This window comes from Nicotiana tabacum, chromosome 22 (assembly GCF_000715075.1).
Source record: "Nicotiana tabacum cultivar K326 chromosome 22, ASM71507v2, whole genome shotgun sequence".
In the NCBI taxonomy this organism is placed as follows: Eukaryota; Viridiplantae; Streptophyta; class Magnoliopsida; order Solanales; family Solanaceae; genus Nicotiana; species Nicotiana tabacum.
The window spans coordinates 52,188,427-52,203,388 of NC_134101.1; the positions used below are offsets into that span (position 1 = coordinate 52,188,427).

The 14,962-nt window shown below is 39.7% G+C and overlaps 2 protein-coding genes across 2 annotated transcripts; both read right to left on the reverse strand.

Annotated features, from left to right (window-relative positions):
• Window positions 1-8,449: 8,449 nt before the first annotated feature.
• LOC107802302 (uncharacterized) lies at window positions 8,450-9,205 on the reverse strand. The gene has a single exon (XM_016625771.2). It carries the CDS (start codon window positions 9,203-9,205, stop codon window positions 8,450-8,452), a length of 756 nt encoding a protein of 251 aa, XP_016481257.1.
• A 2,087-nt stretch (window positions 9,206-11,292) lies between these two features.
• LOC107802303 (uncharacterized) lies at window positions 11,293-14,704 on the reverse strand. The gene is made up of 2 exons (XM_016625773.2): window positions 12,560-14,704; window positions 11,293-12,490 (listed from the first exon to the last, which is right to left on the reverse strand). The coding sequence occupies exon 1, from the start codon at window positions 14,250-14,252 to the stop codon at window positions 12,999-13,001; it is 1,254 nt and encodes a 417-aa protein (XP_016481259.2). The 5' UTR covers window positions 14,253-14,704; the 3' UTR covers window positions 11,293-12,490; window positions 12,560-12,998.
• Window positions 14,705-14,962: the final 258 nt, after the last annotated feature.

The window sequence follows — 14,962 nt, forward strand, 5'->3', positions numbered from 1 at the left end:
TGAATGAGTTATTAATTGACTGGCAAGGCCAATTGTGGTTTACTTTAATCAAAAGACAAGTGTTGCTGCAATTCACATTGTGTTATCTTATTTGGGTTGATTTTACGCCTCTCATAGGTAATCGAAAGAGCATGGAGAGTTATTAATTGACCCAATTTGGAAGAATAGTCGAGAGACGTTCTTCGTAAGATCATTCATTCAAAGTATTTTTTCATATGTTCATAGAACCTGTCATTAGGTTGGTTAACGGAACTCTCATTTATTCGGAAGACAAATTTGAATCCTTAATATAGCATAATCATCTGTTGAAATCGAAAGAGTCAATAGAAGTTAAGAGTGAACTTAGCATGGAGTTACCCAGAATAATAGTTGATTACATATCTTGTCACAAACCTTAGTTCTCACCTTGATATTCAATCGTTGCTACTTAGTCACTAAATGTCTATTATTTTCTCACAAGCGATAATCTTAGTTTTTATTATTAGTCGGTAATAACTTAAATCAAAGGTTTATTTTCCTAGATAGTCTTAAGCTGAAGATTTATTAAAATATTATTTAAACAAATCCCTATGGAGATGATTTAATACTATACTATCTTTGAGTAGCGAGTCTAAATTTTATACACCAATTTTGCGTTCGTCAAATTTTGGCTCCGTTGCCGGGGATTGGCGATTAATATTGTTTGAAATAATTTTCGGTGCTAATTCAGGAACAATTTTATTTTATTTGCCTTTTTACACTCTTCTTATCTTTTTGCAGACAATAGGTTAAGTTCAATGGTGTATGACTCGATCCTCTTCCAAGGAATTGGTGCCATACAATCCAGAATTAGACAAGCACATGCGGTAGTTGAGAAGGGAGAGAGAATCGAGCGGATCATTGTTGGGTCAGACTTCGACTCAAAATACAAAGGTAAACAACAATAAGGACGTGAACCTAGCTGCGAGAGAGGCAACTCAATAACAGGATGCACAGTTAGCAGTTGAAGCAGCTCTTAGAGTTGCTGATGAGACAGTCGATGAGGATCGAAGGTTCAATCTCAACCGAACCATGGTCGAAGATGAATTTGAAAATGCAGCTCCCAGGCCTCGGAGGTCTCTAGGAGATTATGCCAGACCGGTGTACTACCAACAACAATCTAGTGTGAGGCCCCCACCAATTGATGCCAACAATTTTGAACTCAAGAAGAGAGTCATCCAGACGATTCAGAACAACTGCATATTTAGAGGTAAACCCAATAAAGATCCCAACAACCATCTGATAGACTTCGACTAAATTATGAACACATTCCGCTACAATGGAGCATCACATGATTCCATCTACCTCAGAGCATTTCCTTTCTCACTTATGGATGATGCAAAGCAGTGGTTGAGAAGTCTACCCACAGGGTCAATCCGTACATGGAGGAGATGACTACCAAGTTCTTAGAAAAATATTTCTGTGCTGCTAAGACGGATAAGGAAGGAGATTCACAATTTTAGCCAAGGTGAAGGGGAGACAGTGTTCGAGGCATGGGAAAGATTTAAGGAGCTATTGCGGAGGTTCCCTCATAATGGAATAGAGCAATGGATGCAACTCTAAGATTTGTAGGACGGGTTAAACCCGCCATCAAGGAGATTGCTGAATAGTGCGGTTGTAGGTCCTCTGATAAAGAAAACTCCAGAAGAGATTGTCACACTTCTGAATGAACTATATGAAGACGCAAAACAATGGTCCACTGACCAAGGGGATCGAAGAAGATCAGCAGGGGTGCACCAAGTAGAATCGTCTATAGCAATGCAGCCCCAAATTGCAGCTATGGCTAAAGACATCAAGAAACTGACGATAGCTCAGGTGCAAAATCAACCACAGGTGGGATGTGACATATGTGGATTGGGACATCCAACTCATGAGTGCCAAACCTTCACCGCAGAAGAAGAAGTTAAGGCATTGGGGAATTTCAACAGAGGAAACTACCAAGGAGGTGGTAATTTTAATTCTATGGGACAGAGACATCCAGGGCTCTCATGGAGTTCTTCAAATGGTATCTTAAATCATGGCAACAACAAAATCCGAGAGCATCAGTGCAAGGACCTCCTGGCTTCTAGAACCAACAGAGGCAACCATACCGGCCTCCACAGCCCAATAACTCAAGTTTAGAAGATCTAATGAAGGAATTCATAAGTAAATCAGATGAAAAACTTGAGACTCAAGGAACCGCTATCCGGGAGCAAGGAACAACCATCCGGAATCTAGAAAGATAAATAGGGCATCTCGCATCATTGTTATCAAAAAGAGCTTCAAGGACGTTAACGACAGACACTGAAAAGAATCCAAAAGAGACGATCAAGGTCATATCTCTCAGGAGTGGGAAAACATTAGCAAAGCCCATTGCAAAACCAAGGGCTAAGAAAGGGATTAAACCAACTAAGATAGCAGAAGAACAGAAAATTGGTGAATCTCTACCAAAGGAGGATATTAGCAGCAAGGAGGTTGCTAGGCAGAAATTAAGCAGCGCAGTTGAAGAAAGCAAGAACATGCCAATGTTACCCTTTCCTCAAAAGATGAAGCGGGAGAAACTAGATAAATGCTTTGGAAAATTCATGGAGATGCTGAAACAACTGTATGTGAACATCCCGTTCACCGAGGTGCTCACCCAAGTGCCAGCCTATGCAAATTTTTTGAAGGAAATCCTTTCAAGTAAAAGGAAGCTCGAGGAAACTAAAGTGGTCAAACTCAATTCCCACTACAGTGCCATTCTACGAAAAACAATTCTTCAAAAGTTTGGGGATCCTGGCAGTTTCACTATACCCTGCTCATTGGGGAGCGAAAAGTTTGACAATGCCTTATGTGACTCAGGTGCATCCATTAACTTGATTCCATTATCGGTGTTCAAGAAATTGGAAGAAGAACTAGGAGTGATCAAATATATGCCGGTATCTTTGCAACTGGCTGATCAGACCATAATCATACCAGAGGGCATAATTGAGGACATTCTAGTGAGGGTGGACAAATTTGTCTTCCCATTAGACTTCATTGTAGTAGACATGAAAGTGAATAAGGAGGTACCTCTAATCCTAGGGAGACCATTCCTTTGCACTGGACAGTCTATTCTTGATATATATGAGGGTCAACTCATGCTACGAGTGGGAAATTAAAAAAATGATATTTCAAATGAAGAGAATAATGAAATACCCGTGTGATGAGGCATCTGCCTATGCTTGTTTCAAAATTGATGTAGTGGGAGAGTTAGCTAAACAACACAAGCTGGTGGCAGATTTATTAGAGAGATGCAATAGTCAATCAAGTACAGCAGAGGATGAAGATCCTAAAATCAAGAAGGAATTTAAGGCACTGGAAGATGAGAACCAGGTTGTAGACGAATAAGAATTCGAGAAAGAAAAGATCAAGCTTAAGCTGGAATTGAAAGTACTCCCGACACATTTGAAATATGTTTTTTTGGAGACTAACAATTTTCCTGTGATTGTTGTTGCTGATTTGACAGGTGAACAGGAACACATGCTCGTGGAGTTACTGCGGAATCATAAAAATGCAATCGGTTGGAACATAGTTGACATTCTGGGAATCAACCCTGCAATATGTATGCACAAGATCCTGTTGGAAGAGGGGAGCAAACCGGTAGTGCAGTCCCATCGTAAATTGAATAAAAACCTTGAGAAGGTGGTGCGGAAAAAGATACTCAAATTGTTGGACATATGTATAATATTTTCCATCTCTAACAGCCAATGGATCGCCCCGTACAGGTTGTGCCGAAAAAGGGGGCATGACGGTGGTGAAAAATGAGGACAACGAGCTGATTCCTACCAGAACAGTTACTGGTTGGAAGATGTGCATAGACTACCGAAGGCTAAATGATGCAACAAGGAAGGATCACTTCCCTCTTATGTTGGAGAAGGTGGCAGGGCATGGATGTTACTGCTTCTTATATGGATATTCATGGTACAAACAAATACCCATTTCTCCCGAAGATGTTGAGAAAACCACCTTTACCTGCCCTTCCGGAATCTTTGCATACCGGAGAATGCCTTTCGAACTATGAAACGCACCAACTACATTTCATAGATGCATGATGTAAATCTTTTCAGATTTGAATGGGAAGTGTCTCGAGGTGTTCATGGATGACTTTACTCTATTTGGAGATGACTTCAGAGATTGCTTGAGGAATCTAGCACTTGTTCTGAAATGATGTGAGGACACTCACCTAGTACTCAACTGGGAAAAATGTCACTTCATGGTTAATGAGGGGATAGTCGTGGGCCATAAAGTCACAGCTGAAGGTATTGAGGTCGATAGAGCTAAAGTAGATGTGATAACTAAGCTCCCATCACCGACTTTAGTGAAGAGCATCAGAAGTTGTTTTGGGGCATGCATGGTTTTATAGAAGGTTCATCAAGAATTTCTCCAGTATTACCAAGGCCTTAACAACATTACTTGCCAAAGATGTGAAATTTGTATTCGATGTAGAGTGCCTCAGAGCATTCAAACTGATCAAGAAAAAGGTAGTGAGTGCTCCCATAATAGTGAATCATGATTGGAGCGAACCGTTTGAGATCATATGCGATGCCAGTGATGTGGAAGTGGGAGCAGTGCTAAGAAAGGAGAGATAAACTATTTAGACCCATATGTTATGCAAGCCAGACCTTGAATGATACTCAGGTAAACTATGCTACCACGGAGAATGAGTTCTTTGCAGTGGTCTTCGCTTTTGATAAGTTCAGAACCTATTTAGTGGGAAGCAAGGTAATAGTTCATACTGATCACTCAGCACTGAAGTATTTTCCGAGTAAGAAAGAATCCAAACCGCATCTGAGTCGGTGGGTATTGTTGCTGCAAGAAATCAAAGACAGGAAGGGCACAAAAAATCAAGTGGCTGACCATCTGTCGCGATTGGAGAAACCACCTGTTGAAGCGGTGGACATTCAGGAAGAGTTCCCAGATGAGCAGATTTTTTCTATTGGAGCGGTCTCCGATAGACCGCCATGGTTCCCCGACATAGCTAACTTTTTGGCTAGTGGGTGGCTACCACTCGACTTGACCTCTGACCAAAAAAGGAAGCTAGAAAGCGAGGTAAACAAGTTATCTCTGGAATGATCCCTTTTTGTTTAAATTATGTGCAGATGGTGTAATTCGGATATGCATACCAGAAGGGGAAATGGGATGTATTTTGTCCCATTGTCATGATGGAGCAGCTGGAGGACACTATGGATGAAATAGGATAGCAGCGAATGTCATGGAGGCCGACTTTTACTGGCCATCTCTGTACAAGGATGCAAGATCTTACGTGGTTTCATGTGACAAGTGCCAACAAACAGGTAACATTAGTAAAAAGGACGAGATTCCTCTGAATTCCATTTTGGTGTGCGAAATCTTCTATGTCTGGGGCATCGACTTCATGGGCCCCTTCCCATCGTATTCCTATAAGTACATCCTATTGGCCGTTGACTACGTCTCTAAGTGGGTCGAGGCAATCCCCACTAGGACCAAAGATGCTCGGGTAGTATGTGAATTTATTCGAAAGAATATTTTCACCCGCTTTGGAACCCCCCGAGTCATCATCAGTGACAATGGGTCACATTTTATAAATAAACAATTTGCCACTATGTTGTCTAAATACGGGGTAACTCATAAAACAAGAACCCTATATCATGCTCAAACTAGTGGGCAGGTAGAAGTAACTAACCGTGAACTCAAAAGAATTCTAGAAAAAATGGTTAGTGATTCCAGAAAGGATTGGTCAGTAAAGTTGGATGAAGCTCTATGGGCGTATAAAACAGCATTCAAAACAACCATAGGGACTTTACCCTTCAAGTTGGTGTATGGAAAGTCATGTCACACACCTGTAGAGATAGTGCATAAGGCTTATTGGGCAATTAAATTGCTTAATCTTGATCTTAATGTTGTAGGTGAACACAGAAGATCACAGGTGAATGAGCTGGAGGAATTCAGATAGGACGCATATGAGAATGCGCGAATTTTCAAGGAAAAAATGAAGAAATGGCATGACCGTCTGATTAAACCGAATGAATTTCATGAAGGGAAAAATGTATTACTGTACAATAGTAGATTCAGATTATTCCCAGAAAAATTTAAGTCTGGATGGACGTGACTGTATGTGGTGAGACATGTATCACCATACGGGGCGATTGAGATCCACAACATGGACGAAACAGAGAGTTTCAAAGTGAATGGGCACCGGCTAAAACCATATCTTGCTGGAGGATTTGCTCAACAATCCTCGAGCATCATAATCAGTTGAGGATGCCCGGTTGAGTCAAGCTGACGACTATAACTCAGAACTACCTCTAACTCTTCTACTAGTTTAACTTTTCCTTTTTGTTTCTTTTTTGTAGCGTAGAGTAGGTAGAAGTTAGTGTATATTATGACTTGGTGGGTGCAGGAAGGTATATATTGCGGAATTTCAGAATTGAGGTTGTTAAAAGGCTCCTTATGAGTGTACACGTATGCAACCACGTACCTGGAAGGGTACCTCACACATTTGGTCGCGCACATGAAGACGTCAGCAACGCTAGGGCATACGCGGCCGCGTACCTGAAGGGTAGACCACGCACATGATCGTGCATGTGCACTAGTGTACTACCATACGTGCATGACCGCGCACTCGACTGCACACAGGTAAGTGCTCTCCCCTTTTAATTTTTGGCTTAACCCTCAACCCCCCTTCTAATCTCTCCCCCTTTCTCTCATCTTTCCCTAACACAACCCCTAATCCACCCCAATCTTTCCCCATATCTCTTTGCAACCAATCACATACCACCCCTCCCTCAAGTGTGCTTCTTCCACATTATTTTAGCAAATTATACTACTAGGCGGTCTTACCAGTAGCTATTTTATTAATAATAAAATAAAAACCACAAAGGAATAGTATAAGTAAGGGGAGCAAAACCTACAGTAGTGTTGCCTCTATGCCTAGGCTATATAATCATCCCTCTGCGCCTCCGTCGCCTTATGATGGTAGCCTCATGCTGAGAATGTGGCTGCCAGCAAAGTATCACGAGAGCGAATGATCTCATAGCCGTTAGGATATTTCCCTAAGGCATAAGACAAATAGCAAACATATACTGAGCTAGACCTTACTTTACAATTCCTATTGAGGCATGAACAACCTCATCTTTTAGCAAGCATGTAAAAAATAAGAACTCGAAAGAAGTAAGTACTCTATGATCATCATAGAGTTTATAGCACACTCTATGATGATATTACATATGATAATTCTTAGAAAATGATAAAATAAAACAAAGTAGAAATTGGATTCTTGCCCCTCATTTATGATAGTTGTGAGTTCTTCAAATTGTAACTCCTTAGAATCCTCTTCAGCTATCTTCAATAAATCTTCAAAATTCCTCATTTCTTCATCAATCCTCTTCAACATGTGTTCAACATACATCATTTCTTTCTGGAACGGTCGGACGTCGTGGATCTGGTTGTGGCTGCTGCATTTTGCTTTGCAACTCGCATTGGGAGTTTCCTAATGACAACTCTTTCATTCATATTAGTGTTGATAGTGGAGGCTTGATATTGAATATTTTTGTTGATGTTCGTACCTGAAGATTGATGCACTTGTGCATCTATTGGGTGTGCTAATTTGTATGGTGTTAGACTGTCTATTGTATCTAAGATTTCCCTATCATTTGCTCTAATCCTAGCCTTACTTGAATGCTTAAAAACACTCTCTTGGTTGCCAAATTGTTTGGTAGCAGAAGTTTGAGTATCTTTCTTACCTTGTCCTGCTGGTCAATCCACTGGAAGCGGGCCGCCGCCTTTACTTACCTTGACATCACTATCTTTAAAAAGAACTTCATCATCAACCTCTTCATCCTCAACTTGATTAGCCCACAAATTTCTTTGGAACATCACTCTATGTATGAGCTCTCTTTGATCTTGTGCATTGTCATGTTGGCCAATTTGCACATTGTTCTCCTCCATCATATCCTCTTTTACCACCAGAGGCGTATCCAGGATTTTAAGAATATGGGTGCACCATTATCTTTAAGATAAATGTTTGGTTCGATTATATAAAATTTATGGTGATAACAAGTTCACGAGCAAACTATATTAATATTATATTCACAAGAAACATCATTAACTTTACAATTGTCCTCGACGAGTTTTCATACTTTGAAAACGGTCAATAATAGCATTATTACTTATAGTTTTAAATATCTTACGCTCTATATAGCAAACTAAACAATCATTGAGAAAATCATCATCCATCCTATTACGTAGATCATTTTTGATGTACTTTATTGATCAGAATGCTCTTTCCACTCTTGCGGTAGCAACAGGTATAAGCAAAGTCAACTTCACAAGCAAATAAATAAGTAGCCAAGTAAGATCCAATTTTGTCACTATCATCACTCTAGCAAAATCCTTAATCCCCTTCAGGTTAAGAAATCTACTATCACACTTTTGAGCATAGATGATGAAACTATTAAGTTGGAAACCGAGTTCTGTTGTCACCAAATTCACTTAGATAATAATCTGCCAACTTCATTATCCTGTCCTTATCAAAATTAGCAAATGAATCAACCGGATTCAAACTGGTCATACCAAGTAGTAAGTCAGTAGTCACAACATCAAAACGATCATTAAACTCTTGAAATTCCAAATCAATAACCGTATAAAACACTTCCACACGAAAGTGATGTAAATATGTAACTTCGAACCTCTTACACTTCGACTTTCCTAGAGTATAGTCTTCATCCATTTTGGGAATTAGAATATCATATTTACTACAAAATGAGCACACCTCATCCAACAAGGAGTTCCATTCAGTTTCTCTCATCATTTGCAATCGTTTCTTTGCAAGGTCAAGCATTCTCATAACATTAACAATATCTTGATCTTTCTTTTGTAAAGCTTTGTTCAATTCATTTGTAAATAATAACACCTTAAACATCAAGTGCAACATAAAAATAAATCCAAATTCTTGAATCTGGCTTAAAAGATTTCCCGCTGCAAATCTATCAAGATGATATGGACAGTCACGCTTCATATCTTTAAGCACATTAACAATTGAAGGAAATAAAACCATCAAATTGTCCAAAGTTTTAAAATAAGACCCCCAACGAGTATCACCCGGTCGTTGGAAGCCACGTTCTTGATTCAAACCTTGCCCCGTATATGCTTCTCCAAATTTAAGAAAATCTTCCAACTTATCTGCTTGATGTTGTCGAAGTGACTCCATGCGCTTAAATGAAGATCCAATAGTATTCAAAACATTAGTAACAACATAAAAGAAATTATCCACATCCGAATGCTTTTTTAGAAAGAGCTACAAGTGCTAGTTGCAATTGAAGAACAAAACAATGATTACAATATGCAGAGGGAGTATCTTGCAAAATTAAAGACCTGAGACCACTTATTTTTCCTTACATATTACTAGCTCTATCATAGCCTTGTCCATGTATCTTGTATCTAATTAATGAATAATCCAAAAGCAAAGAATAAATTGCTTTTTGTAATGATGAGGAAGAAGTATCATCCACGTGGACTAATACCCAAGAATCGCTCTATCACCATTCCACTTTTGTTGACATATCGCAAAATTAAGGCCATTTGCTCCTTATGTGAGACATCCTTTGATTCATCAACCAATATTGCAAAATAATCACCATCCAAATATTCAATGATAGCTTTAGTTGTTTCTTTAGCACAAGCCTCCACAATCTCCTTTTGAATTGTTGGACAAATCATCATATCATTTTGTGGTGCATGGCGTAATATTACTCTTCCCACATCCGGATGCCGATTCCCGTGCCATTTCAAAAGTTCAAGAAAGCCACCTTTATATTCAGATTCTTCACTTTCATCGTTTCCACGAAATGGAAATCCCGAAATTAAAAGAAACCTCGCCACATCAATTGAGACATTTAAGCGCATTCGGTAATCACCTTTTACTTTTTCACTTTGCTTATCAAAAGAAGATTGAATCGACTGACGGTTGATTTTTCAAATCTAGCATCCTATTGAAGCATTTGTGATGGATACTATTTACTTCACCAACATGTGCTTTGAATCTTTCCACACCCTTGTTCCAACCCCTAAAACCATCTTTTGTAAATGCATCCCCTGCATTTCCACGACTTTCAAGTTCATTCTTGAATAAATAACAATACAAACAAAATGCCGCATCTGCTTTTATGCTATACTCCAACCATTGAGAATATGGTCCCTTAAACCAAGTGGGACTAAATTGACGCATTTTACTCCCAATCTTAGTTTTAGGAAAGGCATGACCAATCGGTTGACAAGGCCCTTTGTTTATATAATATCTCCTTACTTCGTCTCGAATATTAGGACCGTAATCCGAAATTGGCATTCTTTCTTTGGGATCCGGTTCAAAAGATTTCAAATCAAGCACTTTATCCACATTTGAAAGCAGAGAAGGATTTGTCTCTCTTTGAACTTCCGGAGCGATTTGTGAACTCATGGATGACCAACTAGCACTAGAACTTGGTTCACCATTTTTCGGCTTCGTGAGAAATCTATCCAATCTTATGGATCGTTCCCACAAAATTAAATATTCACACTTCTATTTAATCTATCTTAATTCAAATAAATTGTTAAATTCAAATCAATCATATTAAAGCATGTCAGTCAACATATGAAGAAGTGATAGCACAAAAATTAGGCATTTATAGTTCTGTGCATATATGTTTGGCATTTTAATTGTATTTGGATTTGAGCAAGTTCTTCAATAAAGCTGCAGCAAGAGAATTAAAATACAGAGCAAGGAGAGAGTAATTAGATACCTGAGGCTGAGAATTTTAAAGGAACGTGGTCATGGAGAAGAAATGTTGCTTTCTTGAAGAATCCATTCACAGAGACTAGAGCCGAGAGAGAGAGAGAGAGAGTTGAGAGGAAGAGAGACTGTGAAGTTTACTTTTAGGAATTAGGGATTTGATATATTACTATATACCCAAATTCCTCCTAAAAACGTGGGCCATGTTTTTAGTCAAAAGAAACTTAAAAAAAGAAAATATATAGAAAAGGAGAGGGAGACAGAAGGTGGTGTAGGTTGCTTTTAGGAATTAAGGACTTAATATATTAGTATATAGCCAAATTCCTCCTAAAACGTGAGCCGTATTGGACTTGATATATTAGTATATACTCAAATTCCTCCTAAAAACGTGGGCCATGTTTTTAGCCAAAAGAAACTTTAAAAAAAATTTAATATAGAAAAGGTGAAGGGATAGAGGATCGAGCCCTTAACCTCGGGGTAGACAGGGGCACCAACTTACCAATGCACCAAGGTAGTCAATTGAGCATGAGTGGTCACAAACATATTTATATAGATAATTGTAAAATTGTACTGTTTATACATAGCCTAGGGAGGAGAGCATGGGTGCATGTACCCCACCCCCTCCACGTAAATCCGCCTCTGTTTACCACATCATAATCGTTCCCAGTGGTCAGTAGAAGCTGCCCGGATTCATCACCATGCTCACCAAATGATTCTAGCGATTGAGAAGGGACATCATGAATCGAAGTGTGCAAAGTGACCAATGGTTGCTTGATCATAGGATTTGAACTCATCATCATAGACATCTGAGTGTCTTTAATGATTTTTACAACTTCTGGACTAGAAATATGTAGCTTTGGTGTGCTGGACATTGTGGTTGCAGTAAACAATTGGACTACCCTAGCCTTTGGCGCACCAACAGGAACAATGTCCTTCGAACTAATTATTCGACCACCTGTGTTATTGGAAAATTGTTGTTGTTTGCTACTGCCTGGAGACTTTGGTTGCCTATTTTTTGAGGTTGAATCACGATCAACCTGCTGCTCTCCCTTCCCAAAATCATCCAAAGCAGGACTGGATATGTGTAAAGTTGGAGCAGCTGCAGTAGATGTTTTAATTGCTGGTGCATTGCGATCTTTGGCAGTGTCAATTTCCTGTGAGACAGTCTCTCGAGCCCCCAAGTTCTTTGAGGTTTCCTGTTGTTTCCCACTGCCTGAAACACTGATTTGTCCAGATTTTGACATTGTATTATGATCCACCTGTTGCAAAAATTTTCCAGCCTCCTTCATAACATGTACATGCTCATTGATTAATGCATCAAAAGAATTAGAAACATCAGTCTGCGTTGGTGCTATAATCTGATTTTTAACAACTGGAGAGTTTTTTTGCTAGGTGATCGATCTACAACTGTCCAAGCCCTATCTTTTGCCTGATCAGCTGCTGGTTTTTTATGCTGCTTAGCTTGTTCAAACACTGCCTTAACCTTCGTACCAGCTGCACTAACCAAAGCAGCTACACCTTCCAGTTCTTTCCCCTCATCTTGCACACCAGTAGGTATTAAGTCCACTGTTGTTTTAGCTGTATCAGTAGCCTTAGTAACCCCAGCAGTAGATGAGGCTGCGTGGTGTACATTAGCAGAAAAATGGGCTGATAAATATGCTGGTTTGTCAGGTAGATCAGCATGTGCAGCGGTAGTTTTGAAATTCCCAGCACTAGGTCGAGTACCATCTGCATTCACTGCAACATTAGTCTCCAAATGTGAGCCTTCAGGAAGTTATAGTTTTTCAGGTTTTTTACCTTGTCCTGCCACTGGTACTGTTGCGTTATTCTTAGCAAAGATTGCTCGAATAGCTGCAGCTAATGCACTATCATCCATTATCTGTTGAAGATGCGCAGGTTCAATTGCTGAACTGTTAGAAGTTCCAGCTAAACCTCGATCGACCACTGTATTGTTTGCAGCCTTCAAGTCTTGAGCAACTCGAGCAAGGGCTTCAGCAACTGGAACAATTGAATCAGAAGAAAGATTTTTCCCATAAGGTGATTTCACTATAACATTTGCTTCCAGGTTTGAACCTACCTCTGCTGGTTCAATTCCGGGTTTTCAAACACTGCAACTGCTGTATACTTCTTATCATTAGTTGCTCGTGCATTCCCAACTTCTGTACTGTCGATCACCCTATGCTGAAGAATTCCAGGTTCATTAACTGAACACTTAGAACCTCCAGCTGCAAGTCGATCACCCATAGGATCTTTGGAGATACTTCAATTCCTGAGAAACAACTTCTGCCAGTGATAACATAGTCATGCCATCTGCACTCCTCTTCTCAGTCATAGGAGCACCACCATTAGAAGTAGACAACACATCAACAGCCTTCTTCTTTTCATCCAACATATTCCTTAGATCTCCTTGATACTTCTCAACAATTTTGCCTTCATACAAAGGATTTTCTCTTTCAGTAAAAGCATGCTTTTGTTGAAGCAAACGACAGCTATTTTCTTCGTGCCCTTGATGTTTACAATACGAACAAAATTGCGGCAAACTATCATACACAACTTCCTGATATTGTTCAATAATCTGCCCAGTTATTTCATAGACACAATGAATCCTTACTCTATTTGGTTTCTTGTCCAGTAGATCCAGCTCAACTTTAATTCTTGCTGTGCTAAGCCTCAATTTTTCTTGTGTGGCTTTATTAACAGCTATTGGTTTACCAACAGCTAAAGCAATTGACAGTAGAGATTTCTTGGCAAATAACATCGGAGGTAGACTAGGCAGCGATATCCAAACAAAGGCCCTAGATGTTTCTTCCTTAGGAATAAAACCAAGAGTCCAAGGGAAAACTCTAAACTGATGGTTCTCACCATTAACGAGCATATAATTAACAACTTTAGAAGCTGCTACCACATAATCTTCATACAAATCAAATCTGATAAGTATGTGTCGTCTTGCCAACCATCCGATCAAGCTGCGTCCTTTAGTTACAAAAAGTTTCGGTAGAAGCTTTCGAAGTTCTTGCATGTCCAGTTGTTCGAAGGAGAATTTTAATACTAGGGCCTGGTGTAAACCTTCTTCGACAGTAAACTGCCTAAGTTCTTCCGTAGTAAATATGACAGTAGGCTCACCATGTATTAGCTCAATAGGTTTAAGCGTTGTTTTTGATGGATTTTGAGTTGTTTGATGCGCGAGCAATCTTGTAGCGTATGTTGTGGATGGATTAGTGTTTGCTTTTATGTCTCCCAACTCCATTGGAATTTCTGGATTTTGGTTAGCCATGACTTTGTCATTTTGTCGAGTACCTTGTGTCTCAGTTAGATTTGTGATCTTACAGGAGAATTGATGATACCCATGGCCAAATGACGCCTTGGTTGTGTTCTCCACTTCAGTAGGAAGCGATTTGCAGTGAGTTTGATGCAATTTTACGCCTGAAACTCCATTCCCAACCAGTTCTGATTCCCCGTCAATTTTCAGAGCAGAGGAGGCGTTTCCCATGGTGGAAATGTCTGAAATTTTGTTATGATGTGCGCCTGATGACGGGGAAATTCTCCATGACGTGGAATTTTATAATTCGTCCCAGAAACGGCCTGTGAAATTGTTGAAGCGCTTAGGCGATGAACTACTACAATGCTTGCATTATTGTGTTGCAGATTTGTAGCAATTCCGGGTTTGTTTTGGGACGATGTTTGGATGGTTGTGTGCACCTTTAGTAGACGCTCCTTTTGGCCCTGGTCCGGTGGTTTTTCATGGCCGGACGGTGATTGTGGGGCCATTTCGGCGCTGCTGTGACACTGTTCATCCGTGTCTCATTTCTGCTTCTTCCACTTTCTCCTTCAGGTATTTAACTTTATTTTGTCCATGTTTTTCTTCTTCTTCTTTCTTTTGTAGTTCTTCCTTTTTCTTTTTCTTTCTCGCTCTTTTTCTTTTTCTTGTGGGGTGAGGATTGAGTTTCACCATGGAGACTGAAAATATAATTGTTAAGCAATGAAATTGGTTTGTATGTAGTTTACCTAGGGCTCAAATTTGATTTGTGGGGGGTTAGGAACAATTGTGCATGTTAAGTGTTTGGGTAAATGCCACAATGAGGTTGAGAGTATAATTTTGTGATCAAGTGTGAGGGTGAAGTCTGAGTAGCTTTTCTTGGTCCGCCGAGTGATTTATTTGCTTATATTTGGCGGGTTGTTTCAGGTGCAAAGGCTCCCTCC

Coding starts and splice junctions, on each gene's coding strand:
- LOC107802302 (XM_016625771.2), bottom strand. CDS start 9,205: ATGGAGTCACTTCGACAACATCAAGCAGATAAGTTGGAAGATTTTCTT.
- LOC107802303 (XM_016625773.2), bottom strand. CDS start 14,252: ATGGGAAACGCCTCCTCTGCTCTGAAAATTGACGGGGAATCAGAACTG.